The sequence below is a fragment of the Camelus ferus genome, chromosome 2, assembly GCF_009834535.1.
Source record: "Camelus ferus isolate YT-003-E chromosome 2, BCGSAC_Cfer_1.0, whole genome shotgun sequence".
Taxonomy (NCBI): domain Eukaryota; kingdom Metazoa; phylum Chordata; class Mammalia; order Artiodactyla; family Camelidae; genus Camelus; species Camelus ferus.
In genome coordinates this window covers 43,677,346-43,696,072 of record NC_045697.1, presented here as the reverse complement: position 1 = coordinate 43,696,072, position 18,727 = coordinate 43,677,346, and the positions used below count along the sequence as shown (strand labels likewise).

Below are 18,727 nucleotides of genomic sequence, written 5' to 3'. Positions count from 1 at the left end.
CAGTCACAGTTTGAGGTACTGCTGATTAGGGCTTCAACATAAGTGTCTGGGAGGTCAAGGAGAGGGAGGGAACACATAATTTAGTCCACACCAGCAGCCTGAAGCATTTAGAATCCCAGACATCTAGTTCACTGGAGGTATGGTTCTGGGGCTCATTCAATGGTGTCCAAAAGCAGCTGACTTTCAGAAGTAGAAAGCTTTCTCCTGAAAAACTTAGTAACCAGAAACCTCAATTAAATAGAGTTGGAAGACCAGAAGGGGGAGCTGTTATACCCTGCAACAAGAGCAGAGCCCAACAAGAAGACCTCGCTTCCTTTGCAAGAACTCAGCAAATGAAAAACCATGAACCTTTGTTTACTATGTACTGTTACTACCCTCCCAACTGCCTTTTCCTCTATAAAGGTGTTCTCCTTGCCTTGCTGTGTGGGGACTTGTGTGTGGCCCACCTTGGTTGCAGACCCTGAAATGCAATTCTCTACTGACCCCCAATAAACCCACATTTGCTGGAGAAATACCTGGCAGTCTATATGTTTCAGGTCAACACTCCAAACATTATATGTATTAAGAAGGTGGCATTGGGTATTGTCAAAGATAAACAATGCTGGACATTAGTTAAAGAGGTAAAAACGGATTTTATTAAGTGACTACCACCATAGGAGGAAGAGCTGATCTCCACTTCAATTTGTGCAGAGGTGACTGGGCATTTTCAAGGAAGAATGAGGGAGTAGGGAAGAGGAGTGAGTTGGGGCTTAAGCAGAGTTAGGGAAGTGAAAAATTACTGGAAAAGGGTAAGAGGGTTGGTCAATGTAAATATGATTAGACATCTGTGCCTGTTAACTGGCATTTCTTGAAATTAGGCTTCTACCCTCCCAAAGACTGGGAGACAGATACACTATCTTTCCTGAAGATTACATTTCAAAGAAATAATTTTCTTTGAGAAAGTCACTCTTGGATTGCAGGAAATACAAATGCATCTAAAGGGACAGAAGGATTTACAAATGTAAGCCATTTTTAGTAAACGCTCTAAGAAAGGGAGGTCGGGGGCAAACAGCAAATTCTTTTGGCAATCTCAAGCTTTTCAAGACAGGAATTCAAAGGCAGCTCAGTCATCCCACGGACATGGCCTTGATTTGCTGGAAGCCATGCAGATCAAGTCTCTTAGCGTAACGGTTTGGATGGAGTCTTCTGTGCCAAATTTTTTTTGCAGTTCTCACTGTAAACATTTTCCTCCCATGAACTTTGGATCAAGATCCATGATCCGACGATGGACTTTACAATCCCTAAATATCATTTGCAAACAAGCAAAGTGACTGCAAATCTTTCTAAGGATTGGACTTTCCAACCACTGGACTTCGCAACTATTGGATTAACTGACCCTGGAACCCTCTAGAATATTATCAACCTCAACACATGTGCATGCCTTAAGTGTGCTCTAGGCCTTTAGTAATTAACTGCTATTACTGTCATCTCCCAGAACCTTCAAGAAACTCAAGAGGCATCAGGGATAGAAAGAGACAAGGGACCAGCAATAGAAGCTATTATCTAATTATTTTCTCACAAAGTCATATTGAAACCGTTATGCGATTTATTTAACACTGTTCAGGACATTTGTCCTCAGACCAACTAAATTCAGACAGCAACTGATCCCTTAAACTGTACATTTATGTCTCCTCAATGAGAATCTCTGGGATGTTTCTTTCATTACCTCATTGAAATGCAACTTGTGATTTGGACATGATTTTGGTGAACAAGACTTACTGTTTCAGCTGCCAAGCAAGTCACTCTGCCCAAGGACCTGCTCTTTCTAGGGTGGCCAACATCTAAGTGATCCTGCAGGGGTCTAAAGGTGTGGCCATTGAGGGACAACTCTTGTGGGTCATAAAGGCCCCAGAGGTCCCTGTGGATTTGGTTTGGCTGAGGCTTTGCCGGGCCTGCGTGACTGTTTGATTTCACCTTCTGCCTAATCCTGTTCCCCTATGCTACCCCCAGCCTCCCAGGTGTTGGTGTTACTGAACCAAACTTGAGTTTGCTCACCTGAAGCAAAGTCAATCAACTGACACTGGGTTGTGGTGAAGGAAAACACAGCGTTTTCTGCAGGGCGCCAAGCAAGGACAACAGGCAGCTAGTGCTCAAAAGACCCAAACTCCTCAATGGCTTTTAGGGAAGGGTTTTCAAGGGAGCATTACAGGGAGGGTCACAGGGCACCTGATCAACTTGTAGAACTCTTCTGATTGGTTGGTGGTGAGGTAACAGAGTGATGTTTTGGGAATCTTTTTTTTTTTAATGGAGGTACTGGGGATTGAACCAGGTCAGTTGGACTTTCCAAATATTCAAAACAAACCCACCAATTGATTGTATTTTATTCGGGTGATAAATTACCAGGAGAGGTCTGAGATACCATGTGTCACTGGTTTGTGCAAGGATTTTGACCTGACTACAAGTTTTTGAACAAAAATCTCTGATAGATTATCTGACTATGACCCAGATTGGCTAGTCCTAGGCTGACCAAGGAATTGGATATAAATATAGGTTCAAAATATTTCTTATGATATTTGTGATTGTCATTGCTGTTTGGCCTTTCTCCATCGTCTGTTACACAAGTGCTTAATGTTACTATAAAGTCATTATCCCAAGACAACTCCACCTAAAAATACTGTGTCAAAAAGCAGCCCTGATGGACAGCTTGGTTCCTTTAGGGGCTGACATTGACCAAAAGGTTGGAACTGAGAATTGCTGATGAGGAAAAGGGTGAGATCCTAGTTTAACTAGAATAGAGGTTCCCATGCATAACTGTAAGCTTATACCTTTTAACAAACATCTCCCCACTGTCTCCACTTACCATCCCCTGTCAATCACCATTCTACCATGTGCTTCTATGAGTTTGACTATCTATATCATGCAATGTTTGTATTCCTGTGTCTCACTTGTTTTACTTATCATGATGAAAGGCTGAATAATATTCCATTTTATATGTGTGTGTATGTGTGTTGTATCTCATATTTTCTTTACCCATTCACCTTTTGATGGAGACTTGAGTTTTTTCCATATCTTGACTGTTGTGAATAATTCTGCATTGAACTATAAATACTAATTTGAAGCAGAGTCAAAACTATGACTTTGGGGTCCTGACTCCCAGTTGTTGACCTAAAACAAATAGAGTGCCAGATATTTCTCCAGCAAAGGTGAGTTTATTTGGGACCAGCAGAGAATTGTAGTTTGGGATCTGCCACCATGGTAGATCATGTGTAAGTCCCCAGAAGGCAAGAGAAGAAGATTGCTTTTATGGAGGAAAAAGGAAGTAAGGAGGGCTATATTAAACAAAGGGTCCATAGCTTTTCATTGAGTCCTTGCCAGAATAGAAGAGGAAGATTTCTATTATTTTTCCTGATGATTACATTTCAAAGGCATGGCTTAAAGAGAAAGGCACTCCGGAGTTGTAGGAAACACAAAAACATCTCAAAGGGACAGAGGAAGGATTCATAGTTGTAAGTCCTTTTTAGTAAGTGCGCTAAGAAAAGGAGGTCTATCATCAGGTGTTGCTAGAACAAGCAGTAAGTCTTTTAACAGCCTTGCAATTTATAGACAGTAACTCAGTTGGGGGCTGGATTGCCTCAGGGCTTAGGCTGCTAGGAGTTGTGTTAAAGTTTGGTCAAGTTTCCTACTGCAAGAGTTTGAATGGAGTGTTCAGGCCAAGAGTTTTTGTAGTTCTCAAAGGTTTTAGTCAACCAAGTCCTTTTTTCCTAGAGATACATTCATAAATTGAAATTTCATTCCTGGAAGGAAACCCATTTCATACTATAAATAGATCAAAATTGATGACAAATTGAAGTAGGAAGAAAACAAATGTAAATCTTTGCTTACATAAATGCGAATTAACTAAATATAATATATAATTCATAACATAGAAAATGTTTTGAAGCGTGTACATGTGAGGCATTCTGCTAAGAGGTCCCCACATCAGTGGTTCTCCAACCACAATCTTAGGAATCACCTAAGATTTAAATTTATTTCATTTAGATTTTGTTCATTATTTTAAAATAATGAAGACCATCAATGGATGTAAATTTGACCCGGTAGGTATGCCTGGTCAATTGATCTCCTTACCATTTCTCTCCCCCAAAACCCCTAGCAACCCTTGAGCACCTTTTAGATACTGCTTTCCAGGTCTTAGGACAGAGCTTAATGAATTGGAATCACCAGGCACTGGCATTTTTGAAAAGGTGGTTCTGATCATCTTCAGGTTTGTAAACCACTGTTTTACAGGAGATTATAAAATAGGTGCTTTTATTATCCAAATTTTGGAGATGAGGAAACTGAAGTTACCTTGAAGTGTGGGCCCCTACTCCAGGATGACTTGTGTTCTTATAAAAAGAATATCATACGAAGAGACAGATATGTACACGAAGAGAATGCCCTGTGAACATGACGGCAGGGATGGGGTGATGCAAATACAAACGGAAGAACATCAAATTGCAGGCAGACCACCAGAAGCTAGGAAAGAGGCACTGAACAGACTCTCCCTCCTGGCTCTCAGAAGAAACCAACCCTGCCCAGTTGAGTTTGGACTTTAGCCTCCAGAACTGTGAGACAATGAGTTTCTGTTGTTTAAGCCAACTGGTTTGAGGTCGTTGATTAAGGCAGTCCTAGAAAATTAACACATTTCCTAAAGCAGCAGATGACTCTGCTGTTTAAAAGCCTCACTGTGTGGTCCATCTAATCTTCCACTGCACTGAACCACAATCTTTTCTCCTCTCTCCGGCAAGATCATGCGCTTTCTCCACAGAATTTTATTTTCTTATATCCCTGCTTTGTTTAGTCTGTTCAGGCTCCTGTAACAAAAATACCACAAACTGGATGGCTTATTAACAATAAACATTTATTTCTTACACTTCTGGAGGCTGGGAAGTCCAAGATCATGACGCCAGCAGGTCTGGTGTCTGACGAGAACCTCCTCTCACTGTGACGTCACATGGCCTAAGACATGAGATGGCTTTTGGTGGTCTCTTTCGTAAAGGAGCTTATCTCAATTTTGAGGGCTTTATTCTCATGACTTAATCAGCTCCCAAAGGCCCCACCTCTTAATACCACATCCTGGGGGGTTAGGACTAGAAATATGAGTTTGAGGGAGTGCACACAAACATTCAGACCTTTTCATGCCTTCTCTCTTTTCTGCAAATCTACCCTCCACCTGTGGGAGTTCTAGTTTGTCCTTGAGTCTTTCTCCACTGTAAAAAGTTGTTTTTGCTCCCATAGATTTTTTTCCCCCTCAGTATCAACCATTTTGCTAAAATGTGAGCTTTATGTAAATAGAGATTATTTATCTGTCCCTCCCACCCTTACTTTATTTTCAGTCCCTGGGATAGTGCCTAGATCAAAGTCGACACTAAATAAATATTTGTGGAGTGAATAAATTTTGGTTCTTAATTAATGACTGCTGAGCTAGTTAGGCGTTTCTTGGATTTTTTTCTTTCCTCAGTAAGATTCTAAGTTCTTGGAGGGCAGGAATGTTGCCTTATGCTTTCCTTGTATTCATGAATTCACTACTATAAATATCTGCTTTAAGTCAGGTACCATGCTAGCTACTGAAGGTACATGGAAAAATAAAATAGTGTCTGCCTGATGGAATTTATAATCTAGTTAGAGACAGAAACATTAGAGACAAAATCTCATATGATGACAGAATTACAATTCTGATAAACACATGTAGGAAAAATACAAAAATCTAGAAGTAGAGGAGGGTGCAGCTCAAGTGGTAGAGTGTGTGCTTAGCATGCATGAGGTCCTGGGTTCAATCCCCAGTGCCTCCTCTAAAACTAAACAAACTGAATTACCTTCCCTACTGAAAAAATAAATAATATTTTTTAAAAAGCTAGAAGCAAGGATAACTAAGGTATCTGCCCCACCTAGTGCTGGGATCAGGGAAAGTCTTCTCAAAAGCCTAGATGCTGGGGAGGAAAAGAGGCCGGGAAAGAACCAGTGCCCAGCCAAAGGAACACCAGGGGTGGAAGCCCAGACCTAAAGCTGTGGAAAGGGTTACCTGAGCTGAGAGAGAAAATTAATATATATTTTAGAATCTTTGAGTCAACTGTGAACTGTTTCTTTGTTCTGCGAAATCACCTGAATGCACCCTTTGATTATACAAATGTAAAGCAAGTACTTACCCTTTGTTTCTAGGAGAAAACTGAAAGAAAAACAAGACTGTAGATGTTTCGTTGATTTTTAAATTTTTTATTCTTTTGTAGATGTTTTAGATGGAAGTCTTAATTAATGCTCGGACTGTAGATAGGTGAATCATTATTGCACACTGAGACTCATTTGCTTCTGTGGTGAGAAATATTTCTTTTTTTTTTTACTTTTTTTTTAATTGAGTTATAGTCATTCTACAATGTTGTGTCAAATTCCAGTGTAGAGCACAATTTTTCAGTTGTACATGAACATACATACATTCATTGTCATATTCTCTTTCTCTGTGATTTTACTTATACCCAGAGTTCATGTTTATAGCAAAGGGGGCTTACCCTTGGGGAGGTGGGTGTGAGTGTATTCAGGAATTGCTTGCAGGAGATACAGAGCTTTTGCCCCAGGGCCGAGGAGCAGGAGTCTTCACCTTGTGCCAGAAGAGACAGTGATGAGGAACTGGACTGGGCTTGCACAGCCCAGCCCATGCTGGAATGTTGACATCTTGCACATGACCGGGAGACTGCGTAACCCCAAATACGCTGATGCTTGCTTTCAAAATGACCGCTCCAATAGCAGAGTGGAAAATGGATCGGAAGGGGCAAAAGTGGATTCATTCTAGGTTACTCTCTATTTATGGACTTTCTTAGTTAATTTCTTCACATGCACCAGACCTTTTTATTCTTCTCTAAACTTCTGAGATTTAGCACAATATCTGGCATACACATAGTATGCCTTCCATATTTGCTTATTGAATGAATGGACATTTCCATTAGGAGATTATTTAAAAAGTCATTATACAGAGTATGGAGTAAGACATCCCAGGATCACCAGAACTTGGAAATAAGTACATCCTCTGAGGATCAAAATAATGTATCTGACCATTTCTTTGCTCATCATTTCTTTTCTTGGTGACTTATTCTCAATTTTTTCCAAAAATGATTTAAGAAGATGAATGAAATTATGCATAATGAGTTATTTGAAGCAGAAAAAACTCCATTAGAAAAAAAAAAACTGGTAATTGTGTCACCAAAGAGATGTAAGGACTAGAGTAAATTTCCTAGAAGAATGACCAGAATATGACTAACGTGAAAGGAACCTGTGACCTCACTGAAAAGCCTGCTTAAAGAAGGAAGGTCAGGAGTCCAGGTGGAATCAGGAAAAAGAAAGAAATCAGAGGGGCTGACTCGGGTGTCATCATGTAGCTTGACCAGGGGAGGGACCAGATGTTGGTCACTCATCTTTCAGCCACATAGCCATGGGCTCCAGATTTCTCTTGGCCCAGGATGAAAAAACTTTCTACACGATACTGCTTTCTTATTCTCATTTCTTTTGATTATGACTTTGGCCTTCCATCTTTTTGACACAGTGAAGGAAGAGGCACTATATTTTGAAAATATTCTGGCTACTAGAAAAATACATATAGTACCATACATGGCACTTGCATTCTGATTCACATCTCAGTCTCCTGTGAATCCGATTATTATGAACTGGCCACAAAAGCCTGAACAAATCAGGTTTTTAAATTTTAAATCCAAGGGCCATTTTAGCTATCTCAAATGGAGATGATCATACTAAGTTAGTGGTGAGTCCCCATTTTTGATAATCTTGTTTCATCCTCTCTAACCCATTGGAATCCTAGGGGAGGAACCTGAGTCCTCATGGTAGGTCATTCCTAGGCAGTCTTGCAGAATCTCTGCTGTGGAGTCCTTGGCATGGCTTTGGCTTTAGGAGGGCTGGGGAGACTGGGTCATGACATTTCCCAGGTAGGAGTCGTGAAGAACATGCCCTCTTAAGACGTACTTTTGTAAAGGCAGGTCAAATAGGAGAATCTAAGAGGCTGAAGCTTCCATCAACAGTAAGCAAGCCGATGTTTTCTTTAATTTGTTCAACATACATGTGTAGGTAGCCATTTGCTTTTTAACATCTTTAGTGACAGACACATAGGCTGGGCTTCTCTTGGTTCCAAAGAATACTTCCTCTGGCTTTAAGTTTGTCAAATTCAGAACCATATCACCGTTTCCTGGGATGCTCAAACCAGAGAAATCTCAGGTCTCTAAAATGTTTGTATAAATTAATTTAATAAATATTGAATAAAAGAGTGGATGGCCATTACTTACTCATAGAGGACTTAGGATCCCCGAAAATATGTCTGCGTCCCCCAGGGGGTTCCAGGGATCCATTTTGAGAAGCACTGGGGAGATGATGGTCTTTACCTGACGTTTACTCATGGACAAGGTTGCATTACCTGTTTTCCTTTGCATTTATGTTGAGGTTCTGCCCAAAATGTTGTTAATCTTCTAATGAGAACAGTACTTGATGGATTTAAGTTTAAGTAAAACAAAAAAGTTTTTGTTTGTTAAAATAACAATAAGAATCGTGGAAATAATTGAAGCATAAAAATCAACCAGGCAGTGCTTGGCCCCACTATCTATTTTAAGCTTTGCTCACTAAACTCTGGTTTGATAAAGGGGGTGTTTTTCTTCAGGACTCCAGGGAGGAGATAGCAAGAGGGAACAAATAAAGAGTAATGGGTGAAGCGTTGTAAATAGTGGGACTGTGTTGCAACAGTCATCATGAGAGTTGAAGAGATTTTATTTTCAACAGAGGCCAGAGTGCATTGAAGCTATTAATTAGCCAGGAGGTTGTTTTCTTTTTTAATTGTTGTTGTCAGCTAGTTGCTCTCTGCTCAAAGTACAGACGTGAACTTTAGCACTATATATTACAGGGTGGTGACCGCAATCCATTAATTAAAGAAAACTTCCATGATTTGAAAAAAGGTTTTAACTTATAAACTTGTAGAATGAAAGACTCCAAGACCAATTCTGGGAGAAAACTGACTGTTGTCTTTAACTAGGAATCTACTTATTTTTATTCTGCCTTAGTGAAGGGAAGGTATGCCCTTGAATAATACTTAAAATACCAGTTTCCAATTATTACCAAATATATAATTCAGAGCTACATTTGGTCTTTAAAAATTTTTATTTTTAAAAGTTTTTAGATTTTTCCTGAAATGTAAATACTTTAAGGACAATAGACAGAAAATCAATCTCCATGACAAGTTTTTCAATCATGAATGAATTTCGGTGTGGGATTGATTGTATCATTAGAGAACTATAAATCATGAAATCATTCCTGTAATTGCCAAACCACCAAGACCTATGTACACGCATATGTGCTTGTGCGTGTGCCTGTAGATATGGTGCAGAGAGATGAGGACTTTATCCACCCTCAGGTAAGGTCAGAAGGCGAGATATAGTATCAGCATCTGAGCAAAATGTTGCTACTATACAGAAATTTTGGATACAAAGTCAACTAAAAAATCCATTAAAGGTTTTAGTAGTTATTATAATAATGCAAGGATTCTTCCAAAATGGGAGCGATATTTTGGGAAGATTGGTAAGTTATGGGTATTATTGGGGATAAAAGTGGCTACAACTACCTGAGGAAGTAGACCCTCCCTAAGTGAGTGATTTCTTACAGGAAACTTCTGCCAATATTCTTATTATCCTCCAATTTTATTTTTCTTTGTTATCATCTCTCTCTCCTTCCCCAGAGGTGCCAAACTCTATGGTGCAGTCTTCTGTCTTAATATTTTCTGGGCACACAGGGAACTTGGCCAACAAACATCTCTAAACTTTCTTTAAAAAATTAAATTAAAAAAGGAAGAAAGAAAGAGAAAAGGAAAAAAAATCTTATTCTTCATAAGAGCCAGCTCTTAGGAATACTGAAAAATGTAAAGCTTTGGTGGTGATGGAGTAACAGAATTCCCAGTGGAAGAAATTCTGACTAACCAGGACAAACTGAAATTTATTTATATTCAAATTCAAATACCTACTGAAAGAGGCTGGGCAGGTAATGAAAATGAGGAAATAGGCTGTGGTTGAGAAAAATTTTGATAAATACTTAAGTATCAAGTACATGTCATTTTCCCCTTAACTCTTTTCTACTGTAATAAATACATCAATGCCATGGTGGTGACAAAAGACCATGAGGGGAATGGAGACAGAGTATACAGGGGAGGTTGTGTCCTGCAGGAATGGGAGCTCAGGGATGCCTGATTATAACAGGATCCAGAAATTTTAATTTTAGTGTGAATATTTTAATATATGAGTAATCAATTCAAATTTTCTAAAAAACATTGTACTGATCTTTGTAAAGGCCTAGGGGCTCCTGGAGGTCCCTGAAACCCTTTCAGGGGGTGCATGAAGTCACAGCTATTTTAATAGTAATACTAAGAGGTTATTTTCCTTTTTTTACCCTTATTTTCTCACATGTGTGGCTGATGGTCTTTTTGATGTGTACACCTGGCTACGCTACTCAATTACTCAAACACTAATGTAGGTGTCTCTGTGACATTATCTTGTAGATGTGATTAAAGTATATAGTTGACTTTAAGTAGGGGAGATTATCCTAGATAACCAGAGTGGGCTTGAGTCAATCAGTCCAAAATCCTGAAAAGCAGAACTGAGGCTTCTCTGCAGAAGAAGACATTCTACCTGTGGACTGCAGCTTCTTGTGCCTGAGAATTTCAGCCTGCCCTTCCTGGAAGCCTGTCTTACAGATTTCAGACTTGCCTAGCCAGCCCCCAGAATTGTGTATTTCCTTGCAGTAAATCTCTTAATATATATCTCCCAGTATTCTGCTTCTCTGGTTTAACCCCGACAGGGATTTTGCTAGCAGAAGTGGTTAAGAAGAACAGAATTCTAAGGATTAGTTTTCTGGAGTTGATTTTCTAATCTAGTTAGATTTAAAGGCATTAATGCTTCTATTTTCAGTGCTAAAGAGGGCACTAGTAGTCCTTTTCATAATACATAAGAGATAAACAAAATATGGCCATTGGATACTTCTAATCAATAGCAATAGAAGACAAAGTTTTGAGTGACTATGTATTTGATACCCTAGGCATTTTTTAAAAATTGAAGCATAGTCATTTTACAGTGTGTTAATTTCTGATGTAAAGCATAATTGCATAATCATACTAGGACATTTTACTTAAGCTAAGGGATATCATGAAGTTGGCTAGTTGCTCCTAACTGCCCTCCAGCAGTAGAGAAAAGAAAAAGGTTAGGTCAGGGCTTCAAATTCTCAGGGTGAGCTCTATAGCAATGGTCTGAAAACTTCTATATCCTTCCAGAAGGAAAAATCTCATCTCCTGTCACCATGGGCCAAGATTTCTGAACCCCATCCTGTGAGTGGCTGAATTACAACACAAAAGTGAGGGCACTGATTGGCAAGGAACAGGATCCTGAAGATTGGCATGGGGACACAGAGGGCCAGATCTTGATGAAGCTGGGGACAATGAACCCCTAAATTCTGCTGAGTCATCTTTGCCAGGAGAAGCAGCTTTCAACCTCTGTCCAAAGAACCTGTCATGGCCTCCCTTGAAGTATGTGCCCCACAAAACACTGCTGATCCTTCTCAGAACCTGCCTCTATCATGCTTTGCTTCCACAACTGGAGCTAAACTCAACTCCCGACAGGACGCAAAAGGTGAAGTACAAATTGTGAGGCACCTCCAGGAGAAGGTGCACTGTGGTCCAAGAGAACCGCATGAGTTTTCCAATTTACACCAGCAGAAACCTAGGGAATATGTGTGGGAACCAATATCAAAGGTTATTTTCCTTTTTTACCCTTAAGTGAGAGCATGGTGAAGGAATATAAAGTCAGGTTGGGTAAAATTTATTGAGAGGGGCCCACAAAGCAGAAAGTTTTTTTGGATTGTGATGAGAGTTAAAGTTGGGGTGCTTCAAGGTCTAGCCTCAGCTATTCAATATATTTGGATTATAATTTGTGATCATTAGGGAGTCACTGCTGGCTTTGAACAGTAGTAGTGTGGCATAAAGTAAAATTCTTTGCAGGTGGAGACGGGGTGGAGTAATGGGAGGGGGCTATAGAGAAATGATGTGGTTTCTGGTATTATGCAATTTATAGTGGGAGGATGAAGCCAATACACAAATCAAGGCAAGGTATGATGAAGGCTCAAGAGAGGCGTGAAATTAGAGAAAAGAGAGGTCTCACACAGAGACTGGAGACAAAAAATGCAAAACCTCTCTGTTTAATGAAATGCTTCAGCAATCTGTTTCACCCCCAGGTTTCTCAGTTCTACTTTCCCTCTTAAGTGACGTCAGTATTGGTCATTTGGCTCCAACTGTGATATCTTACTTGTCATAGGCATCTATTCATGGCAGTACTGACGTTTGCTCAAGGCTTTTTAGCCTAAACCCTTCTGTTCACGGTTGTCCACGACTGCTGTCAAAGCAGGGGTATGAAGATGCAAAGAACAGGAGTTTTCAGTTAAGGAGGAGCTAGGGCTTCAGAGTCAATTCTTCTTGCTTTGGTTCCCCGAGACTTACCTGGACTCCCACAGCCTTTGTTATCAGTTAAATATAAAACTCCCCTCTCTGTCCACACTCAAAGGGCTTGCTACTCAAGGTGTGGGCTGTACATCAGCAACTCAGCATCACCTGGGAGCTCGTTAGAAATGCAGAATCCCAGGCCCCACTCCAGCCCTAGGAAGAATTTTCAATCCCAGGAGCCCCAGGGATTCCTACCCACATTAAAGTTTGAGAAACTCTGGACTAGCTGCTAATCAGTCCCTTTTCTTCATTCCCCTATACAACTTTATTTGGCCTCAAATGTTGACAAGAGGTCAAGCATGGACTTGACAGTGAGTTTTATCAAAGAGTCTAACATTTTAGGACTGGAAGGGATCTTAGAAATTATGTAAGCATAAGGGAATCATGTGATTTATCGCTCAAACTAGGACATTTTTGAGAGTGAAAGGAAGCATCATTAAAAGTATATGCCAGAGGTACTTCCTCTAAAAATAAATACATAAAAAATGAACCTAATTACCTACTTCCCCCCCGAAAATAAAAAAAAAAAAGTATATGCCAGGTCAATAGGTGAAAAACAGAATTGTCCTAACAAACTCACAACTGCATATTGACTGAAGTGTAACTATATAATCCCAAATCCCAATAACAACATTTCCATGTAGGTGTTATTTTCTTAGTTCACAGATACGGTAAGAGCTGTGGGTTGAACTGTAGCCTCCCCAAAGATATGCCCAAATCCTAACCTGTGAATGGGGCCTAATTTGGAAAAAACATTCTTTGTAGATTAAGTATAATTAAGTGAAGAATCTCAAGTTGAGATGATCCTGAATCGGAGTGGGCCCTAAATCCAGGAGGGTAAGTATCTTATAAAAGAAGAGAAGGGAAGAAGGCCACGTGAAAACCGAGGCCGTGAATGATGCTGCCACAAGCCAAGGATGCTGGAAGCTACCAGAAGCTGGAAGAAGCAAGGACAGATTCACGCCTAGAGTCTTTGGAGGGAGATTGGCCCTGCTGATGCCTTGATTTCAGACTTCTGGCCTCTAGAACTGTGAAAGGATGAATTGGTGTGGTGTTAAGTCACTGTGTGTGGTGATTTGTCCTGGCAGCCCTAGGAAACTAATACAGTAAATGAAGGGAGTCCTGAGTGCAGGAAGAGAGGGAGGATCCTTCCTACTGTTTGAATTGAAAGGGCCTCCAGGTACGTGAGGAGAGGGGAGCGGTGCCCTGAATGAAAGGGAGCACTGGGGCTGCCCACCGTTTCTCCTCCTCCCTCTCCTGCAAAGCGGAGCCTGTCTGTGCTCCCGTGTTTCAGGTGAAAGATGGAGAGCTTTTCTATTTGCACCAAGCTGCCTTCCATCTATGCACGGAGCTTTGTCATTACCAAAGCAATTTCAAACTTGTTGTGGGACATAGCGTGGTGGTCAGAGATGCGGGTTGGTAAAAGAACTTACCAGAGGCCAAGGAAAGTTTAAGAACAAGGAAAAGTTTAATAGTTACACTGCCATAAACAATGGCAGGCCACACAGAAAAGAGGTGCCTGTGTGAGCCCTGAGGGCAGCTGTTGGAGTCTTTTATAAGGTAGGGTCACAAGGTGCCTGATTGGCTTGTGCACAAGTCCCTGATTGGTTGTAGGTGAGGTAAGAAGTTTAGGGTCAGTGAAGGGCTGTGGGTTTTATGACTCTGATAAGGTGAGCTGTAACAAGCCAGGCTGAGCTATTGTGTCTAGACATTATCTAGGGCTATTCATTTGTCAGAGCAAACACACCCAGTAAAGAATGTACTCCATTTGTTGAGGGATTGCAGGCAGACATCTGAGAGCCCAGGAATAGGGGTCAGTGGACCTTGAAGGATGTCAGTTGGCCCCACAAAACTCATCATCACATCTGACCCTAAAAAGAGTCCATTTTACTGATGAGAAAACTGAGCAAAGAAGACTAAATGAATTGTTCAAACTTATAATAAGTGTCTGTGTTGGAGTCAGTCAAAGACTTCAAATTCCATGTTATTACCATTACACTATTTTGTTGTGGGTCAGTAATTCTTCCATCATCATCATCATCATCTAACCAAAGAAGCAAAACCAGTTCGTGGAATTTGGTCATGAGCGAGAGAAATCATTGAAGATTGTGGTCACTTAGCTGCTCCATCTGAATGGGTAGAGAAAGGCCACCTTTAAACGAAGTTGCCTGCACTGGGACTTGTTGGGTAAACTGTGGTATAAACATTCAGCATTCCTTAGTCATCCTCCTTTGAGGAAATAAAAGGAGGGTAGGTTCTGGCTGAATGTGTAGTGTTAAGTGAGTCAATATGATGCAGGAAAAATGGATGTGGGGCGTGAGGAAGGCCGTGTCCCAGGCTTCGGTTGAGCCCCTGGGACGTGCCTCGCCAAGTGTGGGCCCTTGGCTTCGCTCAGGAAAGAATTGAAGAGTGAGCCACAGTGAAGTAAAGGTAGATTTATTCAGAGAGATACATTGAAAGGCAAGAGAAAGGCCAAGAGGTGTAGGGGTTGGGTGCTCAGATTAAAAGTAGGTACACACTCCATAAACGGTGTGCAGTGCCATCTCTGAAGAGGGAGAGAGAGAGAAGGTGGGTGGCCAAGAGGCACTGTGTTGCCAGTTTTTATGGGCTTGGTGGCTTCATATACTAATAAGTGGAAGGACCAGTCTAACTAGCCTGGGGAAGAGGCTGGGATTCCCAGGAAGTTGGCCATTTCCCACTCTTTGACCTTTTGTAGCTAGCCTTGGGACTGCCATGGTGCCTGTGGGCATGTTATTTACTATTTTAATATATTACATTGGGCCTATAATGAAGCTCAACATCTGCTAGAAGTCAAATCTCCCACCATCTCGAGCCTCAGGGCCTACTGGGGGTTGAATCTTCTACCATTTTGATGTTAATTGCTGTATCATTCCTTGAATGGCTGTGCCCTGCCCCCTTCCTGTCTCAAATATAATCCTTGATGTTTTGTGCTAAATATGTTTATTTGTAACAAGGGCTTTGGGAGGATTTTGGCATCTGTGTTTTCACTGTTTTCATAAAATGGCAGACCAGAGGTTTAATTTTGAGAAGCTGAGCACCTGAAACTTCATCCAGAACTTGGTTTTCAGGACCAAGTAATAGGTTTTGTTTCCCTTCTTAGTGAGGGAGGGGGTTGTGATACCTGCCTGGCAGGCGGTGCAGAGAACAAACATTCTTTGCAGGGGGTCTTCTCCTCCCTTCCGCTTCCCATTTTTTCCACACCCTGGCCAGGGGCAGCCTACTTTGCAGGATTTGTTACCAATATTCTTTTAGTTCCATTTTCTTGCCCTTCCAGTTTTGTCAGCTGGAAATAACACCTGAAGCCCTGCGGAATCTGGAAACACTGCGGAGCCTGATTTTCTTATCTACTCCGGTCTCAACATCACTTCTGGAATGCTGGAAATAAACATATTTAGCACAAAACATCAACATTATGCTTCATCTTAAAAACAGATCAGGTTTCTAAGAGGCATGAACTGCAGTGAAGTCAATACCCGTACAAGATTTTGCTAGCCATGCAGCGGTCCAGGGGACTGAACACCCTGGAGGCGCGCGTCCGCTTGGGGAAGCCTTGCGCGGGCCTGCCGTTTTTCTGTGGCTTCAGTGAGCAGAGTATTGGGTGAATGGGAGGGGGAGCTGCGGTTGGAATCTTGTCCCAGGAAGAGAACGACCCTCAGCGGAAGAATTTCTGGGCCAGGGACACGGCGGCTGAGTGAGGTAGGCGACTCGCGGAGAGTGAGCTTTCCACTCCGGATAAGCAAGATCTCGCCCGCAGCTCCGTAGAAGGAGGGGAAGGAGTCGGGGGACGGAGGTGTGGGAGACCTGGAAGCGGCGGACACCGCAGCTCAGCAGAGCCCTGGGCATTTCCCTTTCTTTGAAAGCCCTTCCGAGAGGTCGTTTTATACCCAAAGGGGACCTTCTCAAACGTCAATAGTTAATGGGGGGTGGTGGTGAGAAAATGCTAACATTTTGCAGATGAAAACTCTTGCTCCCCCAAAAGGACCTCTGCTAAGGGTGTTGGGGGAGGCGGGCGGCGGGGAAGGAGGGAGGCCGCCCTGGAGGCTGCGGCGCCTTCGGTGCAGATCCCGCCTAGGAGCTCCCTGTTGGGTGGCGGAGGAGGTGGGGCGAGGGCAGGGCGCAGAAATAGAGCGCGGGGCTTCCAAGCGCGGCCCTCTAGCGGCGCAGTCCTTGGCCAGGCGCCTGTTTCGCCGGCGGCGGGTGTGCGGCGGTACGGCGGTGCGGCGTGCTTCGCCGCAGGGATCCTCGCTCCGGGAGGGCCTCTTTGAGTCACCGCCGCGTCGTGGAAACCGCCACCCAGCGGAAATCAGGCAGAGGGTGGGGCGCATTCGCCGCCGCGCTCGTGCTCCCCGCCCACGCCGCGGTGTCCCTACGCTCATCCCCAGCCCGCGTCGTCAGGCCGGCGCTGCCAGGTCTGCGCACGCCGCGGCGGCTTCAGCCGGGGCCTGGACCTCCAGCGGAGAAAGAGTTAACTATCCGCGACGAGGAGGAGCCCAAAGAGGGAGGAAGGAAGGAAACTGCTGTCCTTCTGAAAGTTTTTTCCTTCTCTTCTTTTCCCTGCAGAGGTGAGTGTCGGGAGGCGGCGGCGCTCTCTGGGTCCGTGCTCCGCGCCTCTGCTCCCGGAGCTGCCTCCCGACTACCTGGGGACAGGGACAGCCGTCACGGTCGGACAGCCTCCGCAGACCCCTTCTGGGTGCCCCGAGCCATGGATGGCTCAGAGCTGGCCGGGAAGATCCTTTACACCTGGATGACTCTGGTGCTTGGCTTCATACTCCTGCCTTCGGCCTTTGGGGTGTCGCTGGGCATCTCCCAGATCTACATGAAGATCCTAGTGAAAACTTTAGAGGTGAGTGCATGGAGGGATGCGGCGCCCCCTCCTCGGAGGGTTTTAGGGAGAATCCGGGGTGGGGGAGCCAAGGGTAGCGCTGAGAGCCAAGTAGACGCCAGGAGACCAGTTAGGGAGGTCAATGGTCCGGAGGGGTGTGCGTTTTAACCGCCGCTGTATTCCGGCTTCTTCCGCACGCAGAGCTGGAAGGATCCGGACTGAGACCATTAGGACCACCCTGTTGTTCCTCTGGTTGAGGGCAGAGCTACCCCCATCCCTACTGTCATTCTTACTCTGATTTTTACTGATTAGAGTAACAGTGCTACTGCTTTTTCTATCACCAGCTTTCTTTAAATCCATTATACAGGACTGCTGTCTCCTCACTCTCCTTAGTTTTTATAGCCCCCGTTTCAGAGGTCCTTTGGTGGGCTAAGGCATCTTGTCCAGAAAGGCATTGTTCCAGTTTATGCTCAAGATAAGAAACCAATTGCTGGGTGGTAGAAAGAAACCTGATTATACTTTAACAGTCATGGGAATTTTATCTAACCAATGGCACTTGAAATGTCATTGAAAGTCTATAATCTTTGACCTCTGCTCTCCCTACACTCGTTTTCACATTTTGCAAAGAAAGGTGTAAGATGGAAGTGGGCCTGGGGGACAACTTCAGTTTACGCTTAATACAGGACTTTATTAAATCCTAGAGGTTTCCTTCTTGACTCTCTCTCTCATCAGATGCTCCCCGAAGCCTTGGAAGCTAGGGAGAACAAGTGTTATCCCCCTTTACAAGTAAGGAAACAAACTCAGAAGCTCCGTGATTTGCTTGAGTTACGTGGTGGAGACAGGAGCCTTAACTGGAGAGAGGGCCTCTAGCTGGTGGTTAATAGTAGACTCTGGGTATGGATTTACTTTGATTTGGGACCAAAATCCCAACTCTGCTTCTCAATATATGACTTTAGGGAAGTCGCCTACTTCTTGTGTTTCATTTTTCTCATCTATAAAACAGGAGGAACAATAACATTATTTCCAAAGGGCAGTTTAAGTGAATTAAAATATGTGAAGTATCTTAGAATGGTACCTGTACGTGTTAGGTGCTATGCATGCGTTTGCTGGTATTAAAAGGATAATATTATTACTTGGATTCTGGCCTTTTTGTTTCTCTAGTTACCATGTTACGGAAATGACAGGCCAGCCAAGAAACAAGCACCACTCGGAGGGTTGGAGTACTCAGATTTATTACGCTGGCGTGCTCAGAGGGTATTTTGCTCCGAAGCTCTGAGCACCTCCAAGACGTGCACATGAGGTTTTATAGGGTTAATTACAAGTATGGGGCTATTAGCCAATAAGGTTCA

The 18,727-nt window shown here is 42.8% G+C and overlaps 1 protein-coding gene across 8 annotated transcripts in view; it reads left to right on the top strand.

Moving 5' to 3' along the window:
* The first annotated feature begins 16,101 nt into the window (after positions 1–16,101).
* The window catches only part of GPAT3 (glycerol-3-phosphate acyltransferase 3), a 58,652-nt gene continuing 56,026 nt past the window's right edge, over positions 16,102–18,727 (top strand). For 3 of the 8 annotated variants that reach the window (XR_004326716.1, XR_004326714.1, XM_032498927.1), the window contains exons 1-2: positions 16,697–16,870; positions 17,117–17,399. Coding sequence is in view for 6 of the 8 variants with exons in the window: in XM_032498927.1 (XP_032354818.1) it covers positions 17,259–17,399 (141 nt within the window). In the remaining 2 variants the exon portion in view is untranslated. Of the gene's footprint in view, positions 16,253–16,695; positions 17,021–17,116; positions 17,400–18,727 lie in introns of those variants that run through there. The other 5 variants (XM_032498937.1, XM_032498953.1, XM_032498946.1 and 2 more) reach the window with 5 other exon arrangements.